Raw genomic sequence first — 22626 nt, 5'->3', positions numbered from 1 at the left:
TCGCAGACGTTCATGGAGGAGATGACCAGGAAGCAGCCGGATGTCGACAAAGTGACTAAAACCTACAAAAGGAAACCGACCGAGGCTCCCAGCAGCCTGGCCGAGCGGAGAGGAGCTCGTACGTCAGCCGTGTCCAAATCCAAGTCCAGTATTAGATTTCAGTAAAGCGTGGATGTTGCCTCACGCAGCTGTCTCCATCCTGTCCAGGCAAACCGCAGCAGCAGCCTCAGGCGGCGGTGCAGCTTTCAGGAGGAAACCCGCGACTCACCCAGCTGTGCGCCCGATGGCAGCAGGTGTGGCTGCTGGCCCTCGACCGCCAGCGGAAACTCAACGATGCTCTGGATAGGCAGGAGGAGGTACCAACCTTGACTTGTTCCCGCTGTTTCTGCTCAGGAAAGGTCTGGAAGACCAGTGAGTTAACATGTGGAATCTGTTTGCAGCTGAAGGAGTTTGCTAACTTTGACTTCGACGTGTGGAGGAAGAAGTACATGCGCTGGATGAACCACAAGAAGTCCCGCGTCATGGACTTCTTCAGACGCATCGACAAGGACCAGGATGGAAAGATCACACGGCAGGAGTTCATTGATGGGATCTTGGCCTCCAGTACGTTTCCCGCGGATTTTCCCTCTGGCTTCTTTACTCCCTAACTTATAAATTCCTGGTTTTCTTCACCCTGAGCAGAATTCCCAACCAGTAAGTTGGAGATGTCTGCTGTGGCGGACATCTTTGACCGAGACGGAGACGGCTACATCGATTACTACGAGTTTGTCGCAGCTCTTCATCCCAACAAGGACGCCTACAGGCCGACCACGGACGCCGATAAGATCGAGGACGAGGTAGAGGAGAGGAACAAAGAGCACGCAGAGCGAAACGCGAGTCGGTAAAACCGGAACTGAGCGTTGGGTTTTGTTGCAGGTGACGCGGCAGGTGGCCCAGTGTAAGTGTGCCAAGAGGTTCCAGGTGGAGCAGATCGGAGAAAACAAGTACAGGGTGAGTCCGTAAACGTAACGTAGATCTGGGTCAAACGGACTTTACAAGAACACGTTAAAGCCAAAACCATCAGAGAAGAAATGAACAGTAACCACATATAAGATCAAAACTTCACTAATGTGACAGAAGCAAATGAAAGACCCTGGAAGCACAATAAAATGTTTTAGTTTGTTTTTCCTTTGCTCCATTTTTACGTTTTCAGTCTAGAAAATTAAAGAAGTAAAAGTTTTATTTTTATTTGTTTTAGTTTCCAGTAAAAACTCAAACCAGCTTCTGATCAGAAGATGTTTGTTACAGGATTGTAATAAAGTTTGACCCGGTTCTGTTCATTAAAACCGCTGCTTTTGCTGTGTGTGTGTGTGTGCGTGTGCGTGTGCGTGTGCGTGTGTGTGTGTGTGTGTCATCACGCCCATGCATCTTGCATCATATCATTTGTAGGGTCGAGATAATCACTAACAAAACAAACACGTGTGTAACATGTTTGTTCACTACCATGCGTGTGACGTGTCTGTTCACTACCACGCGTGTGACGTGTTTGTTCACTTCCACGCGTGTGACGTGTCTGTTCACTACCACGCGTGTGACGTGTCTGTTCACTACCACGCGTGTGACGTGTCTGTTCACTACCACGCGTGTGACGTGTCTGTTCACTTCCACGCGTGTGACGTGTCTCTTCACTACCACGCGTGTGACGTGTCTGTTCCACTTCCACGCGTGTGACGTGTCTGTTCACTACCACGCGTGTGACGTGTCTGTTCACTACCACGCGTGTGACGTGTCTGTTCACTACCACGCGTGTGACGTGTTTGTTCACTTCCACGCGTGTGACGTGTCTGTTCACTACCACGCGTGTGACGTGTCTGTTCACTACCACGCGTGTGACGTGTCTGTTCACTTCCACGCGTGTGACGTGTCAGTTCACTTCCACGCGTGTGACGTGTCTGTTCACTACCACGCGTGTGACGTGTCTGTTCACTACCACGCGTGTGACGTGTCTGTTCACTACCACGCGTGTGACGTGTCTGTTCACTACCACGCGTGTGACGTGTCTGTTCACTTCCACGCGTGTGACGTGTCAGTTCACTTCCACGCGTGTGACGTGTCAGTTCACTTCCACGCGTGTGACGTGTCTGTTCACTACCACGCGTGTGACGTGTCTGTTCACTACCACGCGTGTGACGTGTCAGTTCACTTCCACGCGTGTGACGTGTCAGTTCACTTCCACGCGTGTGACGTGTCTGTTCACTACCACGCGTGTGACGTGTCTGTTCACTACCACGCGTGTGACGTGTCTGTTCACTTCCACGCGTGTGACGTGTCAGTTCACTTCCACGCGTGTGACGTGTCTGTTCACTTCCACGCGTGTGACGTGTCTGTTCACTACCACGCGTGTGACGTGTCTGTTCACTACCACGCGTGTGACGTGTCTGTTCACTACCACGCGTGTGACGTGTCTGTTCACTACCACGCGTGTGACGTGTCTGTTCACTACCACGCGTGTGACGTGTCTGTTCACTACCACGCGTGTGACGTGTCTGTTCACTTCCACGCGTGTGACGTGTCTGTTCACTTCCACGCGTGTGACGTGTCTGTTCACTACCACGCGTGTGACGTGTCTGTTCACTACCACGCGTGTGACGTGTCTGTTCACTACCACGCGTGTGACGTGTCTGTTCACTTCCACGCGTGTGACGTGTCAGTTCACTTTCACGCGTGTGACGTGTCTGTTCACTTCCACGCGTGTGACGTGTCTGTTCACTACCACGCGTGTGACGTGTCTGTTCACTACCACGCGTGTGACGTGTCTGTTCACTACCACGCGTGTGACGTGTCAGTTCACTTTCACGCGTGTGACGTGTCTGTTCACTTCCACACGTGTGACGTGTTTGTTCACTTCCACGCGTGTGACGTGTCTGTTCACTTCCACGCGTGTGACGTGTCTGTTCACTTCCACGCGTGTGACGTGTCTGTTCACTTCCACGCGTGTGACGTGTCTGTTCACTACCACGCGTGTGACGTGTCTGTTCACTACCACGCGTGTGACGTGTCTGTTCACTACCACGCGTGTGACGTGTCTGTTCACTACCACGCGTGTGACGTGTCTGTTCACTTCCACGCGTGTGACGTGTCAGTTCACTTTCACGCGTGTGACGTGTCTGTTCACTTCCACGCGTGTGACGTGTCTGTTCACTACCACGCGTGTGACGTGTCTGTTCACTACCACGCGTGTGACGTGTCTGTTCACTACCACGCGTGTGACGTGTCAGTTCACTTTCACGCGTGTGACGTGTCTGTTCACTACCACGCGTGTGACGTGTCTGTTCACTTCCACGCGTGTGACGTGTCTGTTCACTTCCACGCGTGTGACGTGTCTGTTCACTACCACGCGTGTGACGTGTCTGTTCACTACCACGCGTGTGACGTGTCTGTTCACTACCACGCGTGTGACGTGTCTGTTCACTTCCACGCGTGTGACGTGTCAGTTCACTTTCACGCGTGTGACGTGTCTGTTCACTTCCACGCGTGTGACGTGTCTGTTCACTACCACGCGTGTGACGTGTCTGTTCACTACCACGCGTGTGACGTGTCTGTTCACTACCACGCGTGTGACGTGTCAGTTCACTTTCACGCGTGTGACGTGTCTGTTCACTTCCACGCGTGTGACGTGTTTGTTCACTTCCACGCGTGTGACGTGTCTGTTCACTTCCACGCGTGTGACGTGTCTGTTCACTTCCACGCGTGTGACGTGTCTGTTCACTTCCACGCGTGTGACGTGTCTGTTCACTACCACGCGTGTGACGTGTCTGTTCACTACCACGCGTGTGACGTGTTTGTTCACTACCACGCGTGTGACGTGTCTGTTCACTACCACGCGTGTGACGTGTCAGTTCACTTTCACGCGTGTGACGTGTCTGTTCACTTCCACGCGTGTGACGTGTCTGTTCACTACCACGCGTGTGACGTGTCTGTTCACTACCACGCGTGTGACGTGTCTGTTCACTACCACGCGTGTGACGTGTCAGTTCACTTTCACGCGTGTGACGTGTCTGTTCACTTCCACGCGTGTGACGTGTTTGTTCACTTCCACGCGTGTGACGTGTCTGTTCACTACCACGCGTGTGACGTGTCTGTTCACTTCCACGCGTGTGACGTGTCTGTTCACTTCCACGCGTGTGACGTGTCTGTTCACTTCCACGCGTGTGACGTGTCTGTTCACTACCACGCGTGTGACGTGTCTGTTCACTACCACGCGTGTGACGTGTTTGTTCACTACCACGCGTGTGACGTGTCTGTTCACTACCACGCGTGTAATGTCACGGAGCTGCAGGATTCTGGATTATTGACGTAAACCTGGAAACGCCGCACCGACACACACCTGGTTTCGGCGGCAACAATTTTACCTCAGAAACTTTTTTAAAACAAATGTTTTCAGATCACCCAAATTTAGTGACGTTTAGACATTAATACATATTTTTATTTATCTGTTAATCTTTTTTTATTTGTTTCGCTTCCTAAAATCCTTCCTGAGGATTTCATGAGTGAGTTTATCCCAAAGTTTCTTCTCAGGAAATGAAAAAAATCCGTTTTTATCATAAACAATCGGCTGATTTGGTGTTTTTGTCTCTTATTGTTCCCCTGCTGGGGAAGAGCAGCCAAAGTTAGAATAAAACTGGAGGCTGAACTCGGCCGTGTGTGTGTGTGTGAGCTGCGTTTCCAGAGGGTATTAACAGTTTTCAGCTGGATCTTCATCACTGCTTCATCCATCATCATCATCACTCTCTGGATGATGGAGCCCGTGTCGGCCTGCTGGAAACCAGAGATACTAACAGTCACATGTTTGTTCTGCATGTTTTCATCTTCACCTGCAGCTCCTCCTCTTCATCATCACCATCAGCTGCTCTAGCACACACACACACACACACACACACACACACACACACACACACACACACACACACACACACACACACACACACACACACACACACACACACACACACACACCACTAACCGCCAGCCTGAGTTACAGTTTTATGAGTTGTTGCTGATGATTTTTGACCCACGAGGTTTCATTCTGGTTCTGTTTCTTTCTCCTTGTGTCCGTCTGCTCCGCGTCCGCTGGACTTTTTCTAGTTCTTCCTCGGGAACCAGGTAAAGTGACTGCTGCTGCTGATGTGAGCGGACGAGTGAAGGCTGCTCCCTCGTTCCCCACCAGGAGAAGCTCTGCTCACAGATCAGACGTTTGGGTGAAAAGGCTGAAAGTTGGCAGAAGCAGCGGCGCTCCTGTGTGGCGGCGCAGCGAGCGAGCAGGTTTCGCCGTCCGCTGGTGTTGATGCTGTGATTTGATTGGTGTTGAGGGACAAACTGTGGGATGTGAGGCGGGTGACAGAAACACGGCTGAGGTGCTAATTAGTGGTGAGCTGCTGGGAGAGGCGTCAGGATTCCTCCTGCCGGCTGGCTGGAAAAGCTGCTTTGCTGTTGATTTGTAAAAAATTTGGTTAAACTCGACAGATGAAACAATCCTTATGAATGAGATGAAGCTTCGTTTTGATTGGCCGGGGGAATCTGTCCGTGCATGCTTGGTTTTCTCTTGTTGCATGTTTTAGATGCAGGGTTGGCTCCTGGTTTAAAACCGCTCTCCCTCACCGGAACTCTCCTCTGCTCACTTCCTGCTCAGTTCGGCGACTCCCAGCAGCTGCGCCTGGTCCGGATTCTGCGCAGCACGGTGATGGTGCGAGTCGGAGGAGGCTGGATGGCTCTCGACGAGTTCCTCGTCAAGAACGACCCGTGCAGAGGTGAGTTGTGACCACACGCCATCTCGTCTCACTTCGGTCAAGAGCCTGAGTCTGGATCCTCAACGGGAATTCTCGTTTCTGGTGGAAGATCAGAGGCAGGAAGGATCTCTGCAGCGTTTGTCCTCCGGTTGGATCAGATTTGTTGTTTTTCCTTTGTTCTTTTGTAGTTTTTTAACTGTTTGAAGCTCAAAGTTGATTCGGATGTTGAGTAAAAAGGAGGAGGAGCCGGATGGGAAACCTCCTGGGAGAGACGTTTAGCTCTACATCAGCCTTCCTGTAAAAGTGAAGCGTGTCATTAGTCCGATGCTCCAGATGTTTGTCTGGGTCGTCCCGGGCCAGATGTGGCGCGTTTCCAACCATCTCAGATGACCGGAGTTTGTTTGTTTGCAGGTGAAGCAGGAAGGCTTTGTTGTTGTTTTTCCTCAGATCGTTTCTTTTCCCGCCTCCTCCTTCCATCTCCATCTGATCTCCTGGTTTTATGTTTTATTCGACACACGGTCATTCCTCTCCTGGACTAAAACGATAGTTCTGCATGATGCATGGTCCTCAGTTCTCTCCCTCTTCCTTCCCTTTTCTCTTCCTCCCTCCCTTTGTTTTCTCTTTCCTCAGTGCAACATCCAGGACTTAAGATTCTCCGCTCCGATTCCAGTAGCTCCATCTCATCTCGTATAGGTTGGGTTTCTCACCTTTTCTCCTGGTTTTTGTTTGCGTTGGCCTCCAGGTCCCCCGTCTCCACTGTTCGTTTCTCCCCCTCGTCCCCAAAGCTCCTCCTCCTGTTGTTTCTGTGGGCTCTGACCCTGTTGCTGACCTCCTGACCTCCTCTGGCTGTGGCCTCCTCCCGACGCTTCAAAATTTCAATGTTTCCATTTTTAATGTTTCAGGGGTGTGTGTGTGTGTGTGTGTGTGTGTGTGTGTGTGTGTGTGTGTGTGTGTGTGTGTGTGTGTTTCTTGTAGTGACAGTCACTCCTGGCTATTTCTGCTGCCGAGGTATCTACTCGTCCTCCCTCTCTCTCTCACTCCATCTCCTCACATCTTCACTGTCCATCAGTCCGTCCAGCTGTCAGCCTCCATCTTTAACCACAGCTGTCTGTGTGAGGGGTGGGACCCTCTGATGACCCCTGATGCAACCTGGCTGCGCCGAGTAGAGTTCAGATGATGATAATAATAACAATAATAATAATAACAACAACAATAATAATAATAATAATAACAATAATAATAATAATAATAGACAATTTTGTGACTTTATGGGAACTAAATATTTTTTGGCCATAAATTAAAACACAGAATAAAATATTTTTTTCAGCAGCTCAAAAACACAAAAGATAGTTTTAAATCTAATCACCCCTAACCCTCCACAAGCCTGGAGGAGTTCTGCTGTGTGGTGAAGTAGCTAATGCTAACAGTTAGCTTCTGCTAACTGCTGTTTCCTGGACGCTAAACCAACAATAGCCTTCCCCGTCGTGAGTCCAGATGGGTGAGTCCATGAATGTAAGTGACAGGGTGACGTAGATCTGTCAGGATTTTCTAATCCTAGAGTTTCACCGTCTGTTTTCTATCAGAAGCTAACGCTAATGCTAGGTGTAGGAGACTATTATGTTCAGCCTGTGTTAAACACTCAGAGCGACCCGTTAGAATCAGACATAATCATTAAAAATGTTCTGAGACCTTCTGGACCAAGTTTCTTGTTGGTAGCAGTATTTTCTCCCACCCCTACTCCGCGCGCGTGTGTGTGTGTGTGTGTGTGTGTGTGTGTGTGTGTGTGTGCGTGCATGCGTGTGTGTCCACATGTTGGCATCATGCTTCCTTTCACTCCCAACAGAAACAGGATTTTGGCCTGTTTCTGGTCTTTAGCATCTTTAAAGCTTCGGGGGAAAATCTGAATAAACTAGTGTGACTTCCTGTCAGGTACAGATGTTGTGTAACAGGAAGTGGGCGGGGCCTAAGACCTGGGCAGGGCCAACCTGGGTCTGTAATAGCGCTTAGTTCCAGCTGCACCTGGGCGATGGCTGTGGACGCTCGCCTTGCACCCCCACCCCGCGCTGCGACTGGCTTCTTGTCGTCTGCTGCTGCTGCTGCTCTACTTCCTGTCTAACATCATGGCTCGCTGAGGAGTTTTCATGTCAGGAGTTGTGATGAGAACCTGTCCTGGTCATTTAGATTTGCTGAAGTCGTTGCCACGGGTTTAAACCAGGTGTTTAAAACCGGTGAAACCATGAGAATCCGTATTTTGTTTAACCAGGAAGTTCTGCTGAAGGTTTGAGCAGATTCTAAACTTTAGAGACACAAACCGGCTGATGAAGCAGCTTCAGGCTGTCCCACCTGTGAGGACGGAGCTGACGTCTCCACCTTTTCACTCGCTGCTCTTCACTTTCCTTCTGCGCGGCTAAACCACCCTCCACAAGCACTCGCTCTGCTCACGTGCACTCTCAAATTCAACGCGCTCCACCTGTGATGTCTGCAGCCGAGGAAGCACCGACTCTTCCTCCCATGCTGCTCGCTGCCTCTGCCGCCCCCTGCTGGGGAAGAGCAGCCACACCTGATTAATGTTTCTGCTGTTTCTTGTGTCTGCAGCTCGCGGCCGCACCAACCTGGAGCTGAGGGAGAAGTTCATCCTTCCTGAGGGAGCCTCTACGGGCCTGGCTGCCTTCCGATCCCGGGGCCGACGCTCCAAACCAGGCTCCCGTAACGCCTCCCCCACCCGCTCCTCCTCCTCAGCCTCCCACAGTGGCGCCTCCCTCCCCTCGGCGCCCTCTGCCCCCGCCACCCCGACTGCCTCGGCGTCATCCAGGGTATTGTTTTTCTTCTGTTTCCTCTCCTCACGCCTCGGCGACGTTTTTAACGTTATTTACCTCTCAGCCGGTGGTTCGGTCGCGTTCATCCTCACTGGCTCAAACATGTCGGTGTCTTCGTCTAAAGATGTTCTCCATTTGTCAGAAGTGCTGTGTGACGCAACAACAGCTCTTCCTGCTTTAGTTCTACAGTTTTGCATCTCGTCACCGGAGGCTGAACAACAGCCGACCCAAAGGCTGCTCCGGAGCGTTCACGCGTGTGTTAGCACAACGGTTCAGGGCTGAGGCTTAATGTCTCCAAAGCTGAACCAGAGCTCCTCCAGGAGCACGCGAGACTGATGAGGTCAGACAGAAGAAACGGTCAGAATGAGTCTGATTTGGTAGCGGGGGTCAGGGTCAGTCATCCAGTTAATGTGAATAATCTGGCCAAGAGTCAGCAAAACCGTCCAATCATGAGGCGGGAATTACGGTTGTCTTTCAGACCGTCTCTGCACGCTATTGGACAGCGCTAGGACCAATCAGAGCAACAAGCACCTTGATGTAGTCCGCCTTACACCGTTGAGGAAGACACGAATCCGCCCTTTTCTGGTTTAAAGGTGCATTATGTAGAAATGAAGGAAAAATGACGTCCTGCGGTAAAATGTGCTTACTGCAACAACTCTGACACGTGTTCTCACTGTAACACGCTATGCTTACATACTGCACCTTTAAGGACTGATAAAGTGCCCCTTTCTGCTCTCCACTTAAAGAAAAGCCCAAATCATAGTTGATGCCAAACAAACGCCGCCATCTTTGTAGTTTTTCTCTGGTGCTAAGCCTGTCCTGCAAACACAGGACTGTGATTGGTCAGATACTAAACTGCTCAGGCCAATGGTGGACCTGCTGAGGCTACGGTGGATCGCGGCTAGACCTGCAGGTTAAGTGTTTTTGCTGCAGCCGCTCTAAGTTTCCAGGCTACTGATGGAGCTTTTTTCCTGCATAAATCAGCTAAAATTAACTTGGAACATTAAATTTATTCTTATTTTGTTTGAAATCTGGTCTCAAAATCTTCACTTTAGATTTGTTCTCATTGAAACTGAACTGGTGGAGGTTGTAGACGCGCTGCGGACTCTGATTATTGGGTTAGGGTTAAAAGTCGAGTTGTTGCCGTGTGAAACTGTAGACTTAGCAGGACGCTGGTTCGTTTTTCGGTGGTTTTATGTTGTTTATCTGTTGTCATCCTCTTGTTGTCCTAAACTGTGACATTTTCTTTTTGTTTGTTTTTTCTGTGTTCTGCTGCTTTTCCTGTCATTAAATCCTGCTAAAACGTTCCTCCGACTCTGTCGGTTTCACTCTTTAAAAATGAAAACCATTGGCTTCAACAACAACCTCCTCCCCCTCCTCCCCCTGCCCTGCGCTGCTCTGCTCTGCTCCTCCTCTCCCTCCACCCTTCAGTCCTCCCTCACCCACTCGCGTGACTATGCCAAGCCCTGGCTTGCACACAGTAAAACTCCAACGCCAACCAAGTGCCACTGCTGCTCAGACCTCGGTCACAACCACTGCACCCCTGGGCACGAGGTAACTCACTCACCCCCTCCCCCACCCACTCGCCTTCCGCCCCACCCGACTCCTCGGAGCGAGCTACAGCACTAACACTCAGGTGTTCGGACGGACCTGAAAGCTTTTAAAACGTGGCTCGGCTCATTTCTACCCAAACAACAACAAAAACCTCAGATTTTACTTTTATTTCTAATTATTTTATTTTTTTTAAAATAAATTGTTCTAAAAATATAATTTTTGTGTTTTCAAGTCTGACTAGTCCTAGTCACCCAGGAGGTTCAAACAAACCGGCTAAATCAGAGTTTAAATAAGAATTTAGTCTTATTGCTGTTTTTCTGTCGTGTAGATTTTACAGGATTGAACTTTGACCTTTCGCTGTCCGTTTAGTGTTGATGTGACGTGTTTTTTGTTGTAGATTAAACGATAAATTTCTGCGTAAAATTCACTTGTTTACCAATTCCAGCAGAGCCATCTGGGTAATTCCTGTGTTCTCCTGCAGGGGGCGACATCCGGGTCCAAACTGAAGAGGCCCACGTTCCATTCCAGCCGAGGCTCGCTGAGCGGAGAGAACGGAGGAACGACGCACGGCAGCAAGCGAACAGGTGCGACACGTGGCTTTTTCCCTGAACGCGAGTCTAAAACGTACGAACCAGCTGAAAGCGGTCGGCGTTTTTGTTTCTCGTGAACGAAGATTTGTTTGTTGTTTATTTGAGAACAACATTCTAAATCACTGCAGAACAGGTGGAATACGAGTTTTCACCAAAACTGATTTCTTTTAAATGTGTGCATTTTTATACATGCAAAGAACCTTTTAGGCGTCACCCAAAGGGGGCGGGGTCATCTGCAGAACCAGGAAGTGATGCAAAGAATTTGATTGTGCGTTCTACACTTGGAGGCGTGTCCTGATTTGGCATCCAATGAAGTTTTTATCATTTCTGCTAAACTTGATTTTTGTAGGCGGGGCTTAAAGCTGCAGTGTAGCGCCGCCGCCGCCGCCGAAACCCTGACCCCGTGAGCTAAACGTCTCCCTACAGAACCAGAGCAGCTAGCTTCCTGTCTGGCTGCTCCGAGCCGAGAGCGGCGTTTCGTGCACCTAGAGGGTGTAATGAGCAGCGGGGCGAGACGGGCTGTGGTCCAGTCGTGTCAAAAACATTTCCAGAAATCTGGCTAAAAACGTCTCCGACCGCACCTTTAACCGCGCCGCTGAGGCCAGCCAATCAGACTCGTTGTGACTCACCACTTCAGGAGAGTTTTATTGTTTCACATACAGACTGACTTTAGATGACCTGTTTTTAAACCTTTACCCTCAGATCCAAAGCGAGGAGCTGCAACAGCCAGCGGTCCAACCAGCCGCGCTGGCAGCAGAGCTGGCAGCAGGGCCAGCAGTCGCCGTGGCAGCGACGCCTCTGACGCGTCAGAACTTCAGGACGCTCGCTCCGTTTGCTCCGACACTTCAGACACCCCGAGACGACCTGGCAGCGGAGCCAAACCCTCCAAGATCCCGACCATTTCCAAGAAGACCCCCAGCCCAAAGACCCCGGGATTGGTAAAGAAGTAAACCTGAGGTCGGGGTGTCATGGCCGTCGTGCACGCACCAGCGTCGCTCTGGACTTCCATCCAGAGGGCTCGTCTAGAACTTCTGCGCTGTGACTGAATTTTTATGTTTCCTGAGGGAAGCGTGAGACGTATAGTCTGAGTGAGTGTCCGTCTCACCTCTCCCCGTCTCTGAGATAGACTGAACTTGCACAAGAGTCTGGGGTCAACACTGACTTTATGCCTTCAAGACCCCGTTTGCCTCCCAGAGCGTCCCCTGGTGGCGGGGAAGCAAACACCGCCTGACCTGACGTGATGCTGCCTTACTTCATGCTGCACACTTTGTCCTGATGAGCCGGAGTGCCGGACGGACTAGCTAACCCGTTTCTCCAGAGGGGGGGGGGGGGGGGGGGGGGCGGCCTCCACCACAGCTGCACAAACACAAAACGGAGAGAACTGTGGGTGAATTTTTTTTGGCTTGTGGGCCAGATGCCTCAAGGATGGGTCAAAAAAGAAAATATGCAACCGACTGCCATGTCGTTTCCCTGGGCTGGCTGGCGAGAAAACAGCCACTTCAGCAGCGGTGAGCTGAGCTAGGAGGCAGACAACGCCGTCTGACGCACACAGGCGGTCAGAGGATCGGTGGCGGTGCAGCGGAGAGCAAACACACTCACGCCGACTCCTCCCAACCGCCGGAGATCAGCCTCACGTCTGCTTTCCAGCTGAGCGCTGCGTGGCGTCCTCACAGAATAATCACACGCTAGCAGTAGACGACTAACAGCACATTACTGACGACACGTGTGACCTAACCGATGGTGACAACCAGCATGCACTAACTGTCTGTTGCCCTTAGCGACCCCGTTGCACACACACACGAGGAGCATCGTGTGTGTGTCTGTTACCGGAAACAAGAGGTCATTGACTTGAGTCACTGTATGCAAATGTTTTGTTTTTGTTTGTTTTTCTGATTAATTTATAATCCAGTTGGACGTTTGTTGTTTAGCTTGAAAGAGATTTATTTATTTTCGGTTTCCTGTCGGCGATGGCGGCGAGTTCCGGTACCAGGGAGGCTCCGGTCCGGTTCTGTTGCAACACGGTGATCAGCAGCAGCCTTATCGAGAACGCTCTTTAGTGACGACCACGACCTGACCAAAGGGGTTTGCCCTTCATCTGCAGAGAACTACAAATATGGATGACAGAGGGTCGTGTCCCTCCCCGGCGACTCTTCTAGACTCTTCCTGTCCAAGGCGGGGCCGCTGTCTCGTCTTCTCCTCGTAAGAGATTATGAAACTAATGAAGTGACCGTAAGACGACATCTTAAGGTGATTTTTATTTATTTGTCTCTCTGGGGGGGCACACGGGGGAGGAGTACCTACTTTTGAGGATGCACTCTTACTGTGGTGATGGGGGGGGGGGGGGGGTAGTACATGTGTAAAATTAAACGAACTAAAATTATAAACCTTTTTCTGTTTTTGTATTAAAATATGCTTGCAGTACATCTGACTCTGGTCTTGATTTGATCTCAAACGTCTGGTTTGGTCCGTGGCTCGGGACGATGGACGATCGGTGGAAAACACACAAATCTGATTTATTACAGTTAAATTTTTATGGAGTTTATTTTATTAGCTAAATCTCTGCACAGACATGAGTAATCCAGCCTAAAAGGTTAGATTAATCTATGAGAAAGACGCCGACAAATCCAGATGTTCCAGCCTGTATTTGTTATAATCGTGATGGTTACGGCTCACAGCTGATCTCATAACTGGAATATTGTGAAAAGGCTGAATATCTGAGTCCAGAAGGGTGGTCAGCACCGAGGAGGTTATTCTGGTTTAGGGGTGGGGGTCCAATAATCCCAGTATTACAGTATTTTTTTATTCATGGTTAACCTCATTTGTATGGGTCCTCCTTTCCTCCTCATCTAGAGCTGCCTCCACGCTCAGGACCGTTTTCCCAGCAGCTCTTTGCCAGGCCGACATTTTTATTCCATTTTCAGATTGCAAACCTATAACTATAAAAATGTGTTTGGTGTTCCCGATGAAACGATTGGATAAGTGAACTGTGGAGGTTTTAGATGTTCAGATGTTGGAGGCGTGGCGTGAAGGCCAAACGCGTGTGTGTCACGCTCGGCGCGCCAGAGTTGGCAGCCCTGCTCCTGAAGCCGTTTCTCCCTCCCGGGTGTAGTGATGGGAATTCCGGCTCTTTTTAGAGAGCCGGCTCTTTCGGCTCCCAAGTGGCTCCTCAGATTTTCTGTTGCGTTGAGTACATTTATAACCAAAATAATGCTAAACTATATGTAAAATGATTTACTAATGTAAAAAAATGATATATATCAAATATTTATCATTTATATGGATGTAATAACTGAACACTTTAAGAAATCTCCACTTTCCGACTGCTGGCGCTCATTTTCTCACCGTCTTCGTCGCACTCTCCTCTCTCTCGCTCGCCTTTTTCCTCCTCCTCATTCCCTCTCGTCTCCCTCCGCCCGCACGTTCTCTGCTGTGTGTCTGAGTCTGATCCTCCCTCTTCCCCGCCCCTACTGCTCTGTGTGTGGACAGTCTGGACACATGTTGACCTGTAGCTTTCACCAAAGCACGAGTGGAGGGGGGAGGGAAGGGGACGGCTCTCGTCGTTCACTTTAAAGAGCCGGCTCTTAGAGCCGGTTCGTTCGCTACCGACACATCACTACCCGGGTGTCGTTGGGCGGAGGAAGCGGGAAGCGCCGCGGTTTGGTGAGACACAACCTGGAGGTCCAAGCCGTGGTTTTGGTGGAAGTTTTTAGAAAACTGAGAAAGAACCACTTTATTATTTAAAATCTCCTCCACGACATATTTATAGCGCTACGCTAAGAACGCTAAGAGGCACGAACATGTTTAAGCTAGCTTGTTTAGCAGATTTGCTGTTGTAGCTTTGAAAGAGTAAAAATGTCTGAACTCCTAATAATTCACTTTTATTTAGAAATAAATTATTGTTAAAAATTCAGGAAACGCTTTGAGCTTCCAGCGGTGAACCCAGCGGAGCTTTCAGGGCGGGTCAGACAGGAAGTCGAACACAAAAGCAGCGTAAAACTTCCTGAAACTTTCAAAACAAAAGTCGGGTGCAGATTTCCAGTTGCTGGAACTTCCGTAGCTGAGGTAAACAGGACGGGAAATGAACCACGGAGCTTTTGGGGAGTGCTGAAATCACGCGAGGTGTTGCGACTCTCCTGTGATTTTATGACCAGCTGCATGGAATGATTCAGCTGCCGCTGGAACGCTCCCGGTGGGAAGCTCGCGGGTGTAATGCTGCGTATGCCCTGGACAGTTTGGTTCGTCTGAGTTGTCAGACAAGATTTATTTAATTTGAAAGTTGATCATAACGAAGTCCTTGCTGGTTCGGGTGATCTGCTGGAGGACCACCACCAGAACCAGGATGCACTCCACTGGCTATAGAGGGTCATAACTTTTGTTGTCTTTAGTAAAAGTTTTCTGACCTTTTTTTATTGCTTATAATTTCATATTTTACTGATAAAAATGTCACATCATTAATATAAAGGAGCAGTTTTAGGGAGTTTAACAGATGCAGCCTTCAGGGTAAGGAGGTTTCTCCATGACTGAGATGTTGGAGGTACAGACGCATCCGGCTGGATCTTCCGGTCTCTGCAGAGCCGAAGTGAACCCGGCAGCAGACTCTAACGTTGTTTCTGCTTAAAAGTCCTCCCTCTGCAGCTGTGTGTACACTCTCACTCGGTCTCCGTCCTTCCTGCAGTCCATTCGTCATCCTGGACGTCTCCGTCTGATGACAAGTCTTCCCTCTGTTTCACCACGTCTTCCTCCCTGGAACGCCAGTCGGTTTTTTATGTCTTTGGTTTCAAGGGCAGACATTCCCTCTCTTTTTTCTCCTCCTCCTCTTCATTCTCTGCCCTTCATCTGTCCAGATAAATCCTGTAAAAGCTGCAGATGTGTGGAGAGACGTAAACCAGCACTAGCAGAGTGTTAATTCCTGGCATTTCGGGACTCGCCCTTTGGCTTGGGGCAGGGAGAACGCCGGCCGCTCTGGTTTGGTCCGTGTTATTCGTGCCATTCAGAGAGACCGCGAGACCCGGGCCGCTTTGAAGAGCAGAGAGCACAAACATGAGCGGGCGCAGGGCTGAACCTCGGCTATTTCTGAATCGTTTCTCCCCTCCGAGCCCTTCTGCTGTGGATCCCTACGTGATCGAGTGTGTCGGCGTTTGGTCTGCTGCAGGCCGGCCGTCGTTAACTCATCAGCAGCTCAAGTTTGTAATCAGCTCTGAGTGTTTGCATCCAGCAGCTGTTGTAGATAAATAACAGCCTCGCAGAACATTTACAATCAAAGAGAGCGTCGGGCTGCCAGAGACCCGACGCCGAGCTGCAATGAAAGGAAGCAGTCATGAGCAGATGAAAAGATAGATGGGCGGAGGGAAGCAGGAGAGAGATGAGGTCTCCCAGAGAGACCGCTGGGAGGGAGATGATGAAGGGGAGAGAAGTTAAAAGAGGAGGAGGAGGAGAAGCTGCGGCTTGGAGGGCAATTAGCTCCCTCCTGCTCGCGAACAACTTCTCAGGAGTCACTCTGCAAAGCTCACGGAGAAGAGGAGGAACATCTCAGCTGCTGCAGTCAGGAAAGAGCTCCTAGTCCGGATTAGGCTCGTTGGGTTAGGATTAGGGTTAGCGTACAGGCTCCAGCTTGTTTGTGACTGCAGCAGCAGACCTGATGACGAGGCTCTCTAATTCCACTCCTGCACCTGAAATTACTGCGCATCCTCCAAGTTTACAGCTTCAAAGTCTGAAGCCGTTTTCTGTTTGCCTCTGCTGAAAACGGCTCCCAAAGCGTGTAATTATGTTGCTGCTGCGCGACTGAGAGCAGGGAGAGAGGCGGACTGGCTTCAGACTCTCGGATTAGAGGAGGTGGAGGAGTAAACAGAGGCAGTAAACACATCCTGTCCACAGCCGGAGCTCGTCCAAACACTCCCGGAGGAGCCTACGCTCCAGAAGCCTCCTTTAGGATGACCCTGCATCACCTCCTCCATCTGCAGAGCGCCTCCACCTTGCTCCTCCTGCTCCTGCTCTCCGTCTCGCTGTGGAGTCAGCAGGCCGAGGCCGTGGTCCACTCCAGCTTCAGACGCCTCAGTGGCCGTGAGAAGAAGGAGATGCAGAAGGAGATCCTGAACATCTTAGGCCTGCCGGGGCGACCCAGGCCCCACCCGCCGCTTCGGCCGCCTTCCTCCGCGCCGCTCTTCATGCTGGATCTGTACCACGCCATGTCGGCCGAAGACGAGAACGAGAATGAGGTGAGCGGACCTGGAATAGGGAGGTTTGGAGCAGCTGCAGCAGCGCAGGTCAGCTACGCGGCCATGCCGACCCTCAGCACGCACACGCCTCCCCTGGGAGCGGTGGTCAGCGAGGCCGACACCGTCATGAGCTTCGTCAACCTGGGTGAGTGAGGGCAACCGGGTGATCTTCATAAAAACAAAGGTTTCTCAGAGCTGATACCGGCTCTTCTACCGAACCGCTCCGGTTTCATCAGCTTTGGCCGATTCTGGTTCACCGAAGAAAACTGGGACTGCTTTAGTGTCCGAACAGCTTTAAGAATCTGATTCTGGATGTCGGGTTTGAGGGTCCTCCTCCAGTTCTGTTGGCAGATAAACTAAAGAAATACACAAATAAGAATAACAAAACTGGAGAGGGAAACATTTGTACTTATTTTAATGTATTGCGGAAGTATCGGATCGGGACTTGGAATCAGAAAATACTCTACATGAAATGACTCGGACTCGGTAACGAATGTGATCGGAACATTCCCGTGTTTGTTTCACCAACTCTAGACAGATGCCAGATTTTAACGCTGATCCCAAAGTTGAAATTTAATGATCGGTTCAATTCAGATTTCTAAAACCGATTTCGCTTCAGTCACCTTGTGCATCAGCTGACGTCTTTAGCATGAAAATGGGGCGGAAAACATCTGGATGTGAAAATCATCCCAAAGAAACCGGCGACACAATGCGGCCATCGGCTGACCTCGACATGTTGGCGTCGGTATCAGCAATAGAAAAACCCAATATCGGTCAGCATCTGATGAGGACTGCTGTTATCGGTCCGGTTTCCACATCGGTGCACCCCCGACCGTTACTGTAATGAGCTGTGTCCGTTTATAGATCAGACCATCTGGCTCTTCTAGATTCCATCTTCATGCTAGTTCGTGTGGCGTCTGGTCTCGTTGGGTTTGTCAGACAAACCCAGCTGTCAGCGGTTCTTATTTTTGTCTCTTGGATGTGGCGGAGATGCTGTTGGCCTCCAGAACCCGTGGGTCCGTCTGGCCGATGCCTATCTCCCTGTCAGCATGAAAGTTAAACATCCTCTTCCCAGCGGCTTCCTTCCTCTCTGCTCCTCTGGGGTTTGGACGGTGAGCCGTGCTCACTTCACCGTGGGAATAATCTGTCTGCTCAGACACGAGCTCCTCTCGGATTAAGGGTTTCCTGTTTCAGAGCTCTGCTCTGTGAGGCAATCCCGTCTCCGCCTCCCATCCAAACAAAAGGATTTCACAAGTTTGTTTCAGGTTGGAAACCTTTTGCATCAGGTGTGTGTGTGTGTGTGTGTGTGTGTGTGTGTGTGTGTGTGTGTGTGTGTGTGTGTGTGTGTGTGTGTGTGTGTGTGTGTCATGGGACAGAACAGCTGGATAGAATTAAAGGCCCCACCGACACGCAACGGTCCGAATCGAGATGAAAATATCTCTGTGGAACCGAAGCTCTAAAAATACCAGCAGGCCCGTAATTAGTGGTGTGTGTGTGTGTGTGTGTGTGTGTGTGTGTGTGTGTGTGTGTGTGTGTGTGTGTGTGTGTGTGTGTGTGTGTGTGTGTGTGTGTGTGTGTGTGTGTGTGTGTGTGTGTGTGTGTGTGTGTGTGTGTGTGTGTGTGTGTGTGTGTGTGCGTGCGTATGTGCATGTGCATGTGTGCGCGCGCGCGTGCTCGCTAGCACTGAGCAGCAGCAGCTGCGGTTCACAGCAATAAGTGTCTCTAATTACTCTGCCGTGTGTGTGTGTGTGTGTGTGTGTGTGTGTGTGTGGCTAACCTATGAGTGTCTCATCTTTTATCTCCATCCTGTCTGAGTTGGTTTCTGATGTTGTTTAAACAGCTCAGTAACGCTCCTCTCTCAGGGTGTCTGACTGTTTTCTGCTGTGCTGAAACACGGATTCCTTCCGTCTGTGCAGTGGAACAGGAGCGTGACCTCCTGCATCCTCGTCCGTACTGGAAGGAGTTTCGCTTCGACCTCACCCCCCTCCCTAAGGGGGAGGCAGTGACGGCGGCCGAGTTTCGGATCTACAAAACGCTGACAGTCGGTCAGAGAGCCAATCGAACTCTGCACATCTCTGTCTACGAGATCAAACGGGACAACAGGAACAGGTATTCTCCAGTAACGCCCCCCCCCCCCCTCGTCCCATGACGCTCTTTATTTAGCTTCTGATAGAAAACAGACGGTGAAACTCATCTACGTCACCCTGTCACTAACATCCATGGAGTCACCCATCTTGACTCACGACAGGGAAGGCTGTTGTTGGTTTAGTCCAGGAAACGGCACAGAACGTCTCTGCTAGTAGAAGCTAATCGTTAGCATTAGCAACTCCACCACACAGCAGAGCTCCTCCAGGCTTGTGTTATTGGTGGAGATGAAACATCAACGTTGCAGAGCAGACAGTCAGCGGTAGAGCCGTGTTGCTGTTAGCCAATCAGAGGAGAGATGTCCACATATCAGGAAGTAGGACTCCAATCCTGTCGTCTGAAGGCCTCCTCTAATGTGGCTCTCTTCCAGAAACGGGCGCGCTGGAGCTTTTTTTCCCCAGAGATCAGAAACAAAAACAAACACAAAACTTAAAATAATTAGCAGAAGTTTTAGAAGAAATTGTATTTTTCTAGTTTTAATAATTAAAAGCTCCTGAAATCAAGTGTTTAAATGATCATCTGTGGACCACTTGTATAACAGTTATTATTCATCTAGAGTCATTTTACAGAAACTGACAGAAGAAAGTTCAGCCATCAAAAGCTGTTTCTCTCTTCTCCAGTACTTCTAAATGTAAAGTAACTAAAGGTAACAAGTAACTAAAGCTCTAAAAGTTTAAAATTATAAAAACTGATGTTAATGTTTTCATTTAGAGTTCATTAAAAGCTGTTTAGAAACCTTGGTATGGTGGTGGTGGTGGGGGGGGGGGGGGCTATGAGGTCATTCGCAGTTTTTTATTTTAGGCTTTTGTAATAAAAAAACTCAATAGTACATTTATAAGGGCAGCTGTATAAGTTTACTACTATGTAATGACATGCTTTATTATTGATGTCTGTAGTGTTCTGCGTGTGTGTGTGTGTGTGTGTGTGTGTGGGGGGGGGGGGTGTTGGACAGCGACGATACGTTTAATGGATGTCTCTTCACCTCCAGGGAGCTGGAGCTGGTGCTGCTGGACATGCAGTCGGTTCCTGCGGGCCAGGAGGGCTGGCTGGCCTTCGATGTCACCTCAGCCTCCAACCACTGGCTGCTCCACCCACGCAGCAACCTGGGCATACGCCTCTACGTAGAGACGGAGGATGGTGAGCGCTCTGCTGGACCACGGATTCGTTGTGCGGTCTGGGACATTTAGCTGACCTGAGATCTGTTTGCTCTCAGACCGATCCCTGTCTGCAGCCTGGATCGGCCTGGTGGGTCGCAGGGGCCCCGGGTCCAAGCAACCCTTCATGGTGACCTTCTTCAGGGAGAACCAGGTTCCGTGTCGGCCACCGCGAGCCGTCAAGCCCCACCCCAGGAGGAAGAAACACAAATACGACCTCCCGGTCCCCATCATCAACAGTAAGGGCTCAGAGAGTACATGTGTGCTTCAGGAGCCCTGACGCAGGCTGAGCTGTTTACCCCTCCCACTTGGCCTGCACTTGAATATGCTAATGAGCTGCTTGCTGATTGGTTGGTTTAAACTAGAAGGCCTCAGACACGGGAGGCTCTGATTGGAGGAGGAAGGGCTCCTCATTACGATGTTTTAATAAGAGGTTTCTCAGAAAAGATGCTTGTTCTGGCATTTTTGAACTTTCTAATTTACATACGAAGTAGGTCACACACGCCTTTAACCCTTTCACCACCCAAGCTGTCCTTACTCACAAACAAGAAAATGTTGGTTTAAGATTCTCTGTCCCCTTTAATTACATCTTTGATTTGTTAAAAACTTGAAGTTAATAAAACCAGAGTGAAGGTGATAAGAGTAAATATTAAAGTACCTTCATGGTGTTCTGATGTGTTTTCCCACCTGTTCAGATCGCAGTGCTGCAAGTAAAGGCGAGCCGTGTAAAAAACACGAACTCTACGTCAGCTTCAGCGACCTGGGATGGAAGGTGAGCTTCCGATTTTAATTTTTGTAGAATATTAGTCATGTGGACACAATTAGCTTTTGCATTTTAGTATTTTGTGTTGACAAACATTCACTGCACATGAGTTAATTATATACGTAGTATTTTTCATGTTCGGTGGCCGTCCTCACTAGGAAAACAACCCGTAAGACTTAGTTAGGTTAAGGTGGCGGTAGTGATTATGGTTAGTTACTCTTTTTACTCTGAGACTGGTGTGACCTCCACGTCTTTTTAACACTCTTGTTGATTCTTTAAAAAATTGGAAATTTAGAAATTTGGGTGAAAAATTTGATAGTTTTTACTTGATTTAGAAATTAATTTAAAATGAAGTCATATCTGTTAAATTGAGACGACGGTGTGTTTGTGTAAATCCCTTTAATCAGACATGAATGAGTTTTTGTTTGTCCTTCATAAATGTTCTGGTCCGGGTGTGTTCAGGACTGGGTTCTGGCTCCTACCGGATACTCGGCGTACTACTGTGATGGAGAGTGTATCTATCCTCTGGGCTCCTGCATGAACGCCACCAACCACGCCCTGATCCAGCTCGTGGTCAGAACGCCACACACACACCACCTCTGCACTCAGCTCACTCTGAAGTGTACATAATTCATCAACTCACAAGCTTTAATTAGGATGAATTTCAAATATCGTAGTTTGATGATTTTAGACTGAAATCTCAGGTCATAATCTTTTGTAACAAAGAGAAATTAGATATCTGAATGTGAACTACGTGTGAAGCATTTATATGATTCTGGAGCAGAACTAGCAACCCACTTAGATTCACTTACTGTCATTATTTCGTGGTTATTAGTCTTGAGCAGCGTGATGTTTTCATAAATTGGATAAATAAACACTTAGGGTCATGCTGCACTGCTGCCATCTTGTTCACAATGAACCTGTCATCGTTTTATGGAGGTAAATGGCGTTCTTCTGGGTCACATCTGGAGCATTGTGCTAGTTGGCCACAAGTCGATACGAATGAAACGGCTTTTACAGAATCGTAAAACATCAGTTACAACTCGACTCGTGAGTTGGGAGGCCAAATCTAAACACAGCCTGTTTGTGTGTTTTGGGTCTGGCAGGTCCACCTCATGAAGCCAGAGGAAGTCCCTACAGCCTGTTGCGCTCCAACCAAGCTCAGCCCCATTTCGGTCCTGTTCTACGATGACAACAACAACGTCATCCTCAAAAAGCATCGCAACATGGTGGTCAAGACCTGTGGGTGTCTATGAAGTAAACAGGAAAGTCTACCAGGATAAACTGGACTTGTGAAGTACACAAAATCACAAGCAAGTGTATCACACATGGTTTAAATGCTGCTTCCGGATCCATCCGGCACTTTGTTACAACTGCTTTTAACACTTTTATGTAATGAATTTTATACCAAGTGCAACTTAATAAATAAAGTTGTTACGTCCCTCCGCTCACTAGGAGTGATGTGGTGGAGGGAGTAAGAGAAACAGTGTGTGGGTTTCATAATAACAAAGTAATGTGTCTCCAACAAAGGATTTTATTAAACAAACACAAAGAGCCGCTATATACAAAAGGGAAAAAGGATAACAAGAAGCGCCAAGCCAAAAGGGCTGGGAGGAGGAGAACT

At 49.4% G+C, this 22626-nt stretch overlaps 2 protein-coding genes across 27 annotated transcripts in view; both read left to right on the top strand.

Annotated features, from left to right (window-relative positions):
• The window catches only part of macf1a (microtubule actin crosslinking factor 1a), a 172815-nt gene extending 160908 nt beyond the window's left edge, over positions 1-11907 (top strand). For 12 of the 26 annotated variants that reach the window (XM_054745416.2, XM_054745415.2, XM_054745413.2 and 9 more), the window contains 13 exons: positions 7-118; positions 208-356; positions 441-603; positions 682-836; positions 916-990; positions 5125-5142; positions 5669-5786; positions 6396-6458; positions 6741-6773; positions 8361-8578; positions 10013-10135; positions 10617-10719; positions 11428-11907. In XM_054745416.2, coding sequence (XP_054601391.1) covers positions 7-118; positions 208-356; positions 441-603; positions 682-836; positions 916-990; positions 5125-5142; positions 5669-5786; positions 6396-6458; positions 6741-6773; positions 8361-8578; positions 10013-10135; positions 10617-10719; positions 11428-11675 — 1578 coding nt within the window. In that variant the 3' untranslated portion in view covers positions 11676-11907. The remainder of the gene's footprint in view (positions 1-6; positions 119-207; positions 357-440; positions 604-681; positions 837-915; positions 991-5124; positions 5143-5668; positions 5787-6395; positions 6459-6740; positions 6774-8360; positions 8579-10012; positions 10136-10616; positions 10720-11427) is intronic. The other 14 variants (XM_070547282.1, XM_054745423.2, XM_054745406.2 and 11 more) reach the window with 7 other exon arrangements.
• A 4610-nt stretch (positions 11908-16517) lies between these two features.
• Positions 16518-22404, top strand: bmp8a (bone morphogenetic protein 8a). Its single transcript, XM_070547284.1, has 7 exons — positions 16518-17085; positions 18857-19049; positions 20074-20222; positions 20299-20478; positions 20935-21011; positions 21465-21575; positions 22109-22404. Exons 1-7 carry the CDS (start codon positions 16656-16658, stop codon positions 22256-22258), a joined length of 1290 nt encoding a protein of 429 aa, XP_070403385.1. The 5' UTR covers positions 16518-16655; the 3' UTR covers positions 22259-22404.
• Positions 22405-22626: the final 222 nt, after the last annotated feature.

Source organism: Nothobranchius furzeri, chromosome 19, assembly GCF_043380555.1.
Source record: "Nothobranchius furzeri strain GRZ-AD chromosome 19, NfurGRZ-RIMD1, whole genome shotgun sequence".
Classification (NCBI taxonomy): Eukaryota; Metazoa; Chordata; class Actinopteri; order Cyprinodontiformes; family Nothobranchiidae; genus Nothobranchius; species Nothobranchius furzeri.
The sequence above is the reverse complement of the archived record's forward strand: the minus strand, read 5'-3'. Positions and strand labels throughout refer to the sequence as shown.

What these genes read in the sequence shown, in the direction of transcription:
- bmp8a (XM_070547284.1), top strand. Translation starts at nt 16,656, where the DNA reads ATGACCCTGCATCACCTCCTCCATCTGCAGAGCGCCTCCACCTTGCTC. An exon ending in CATGAGCTTCGTCAACCTGG is followed by an intron (nt 17,086 to 18,856) that starts GTGAGTGAGGGC and finishes CCGTCTGTGCAG; the next exon opens with TGGAACAGGAGCGTGACCTC. An exon ending in CTACGTAGAGACGGAGGATG is followed by an intron (nt 20,223 to 20,298) that starts GTGAGCGCTCTG and finishes GTTTGCTCTCAG; the next exon opens with ACCGATCCCTGTCTGCAGCC.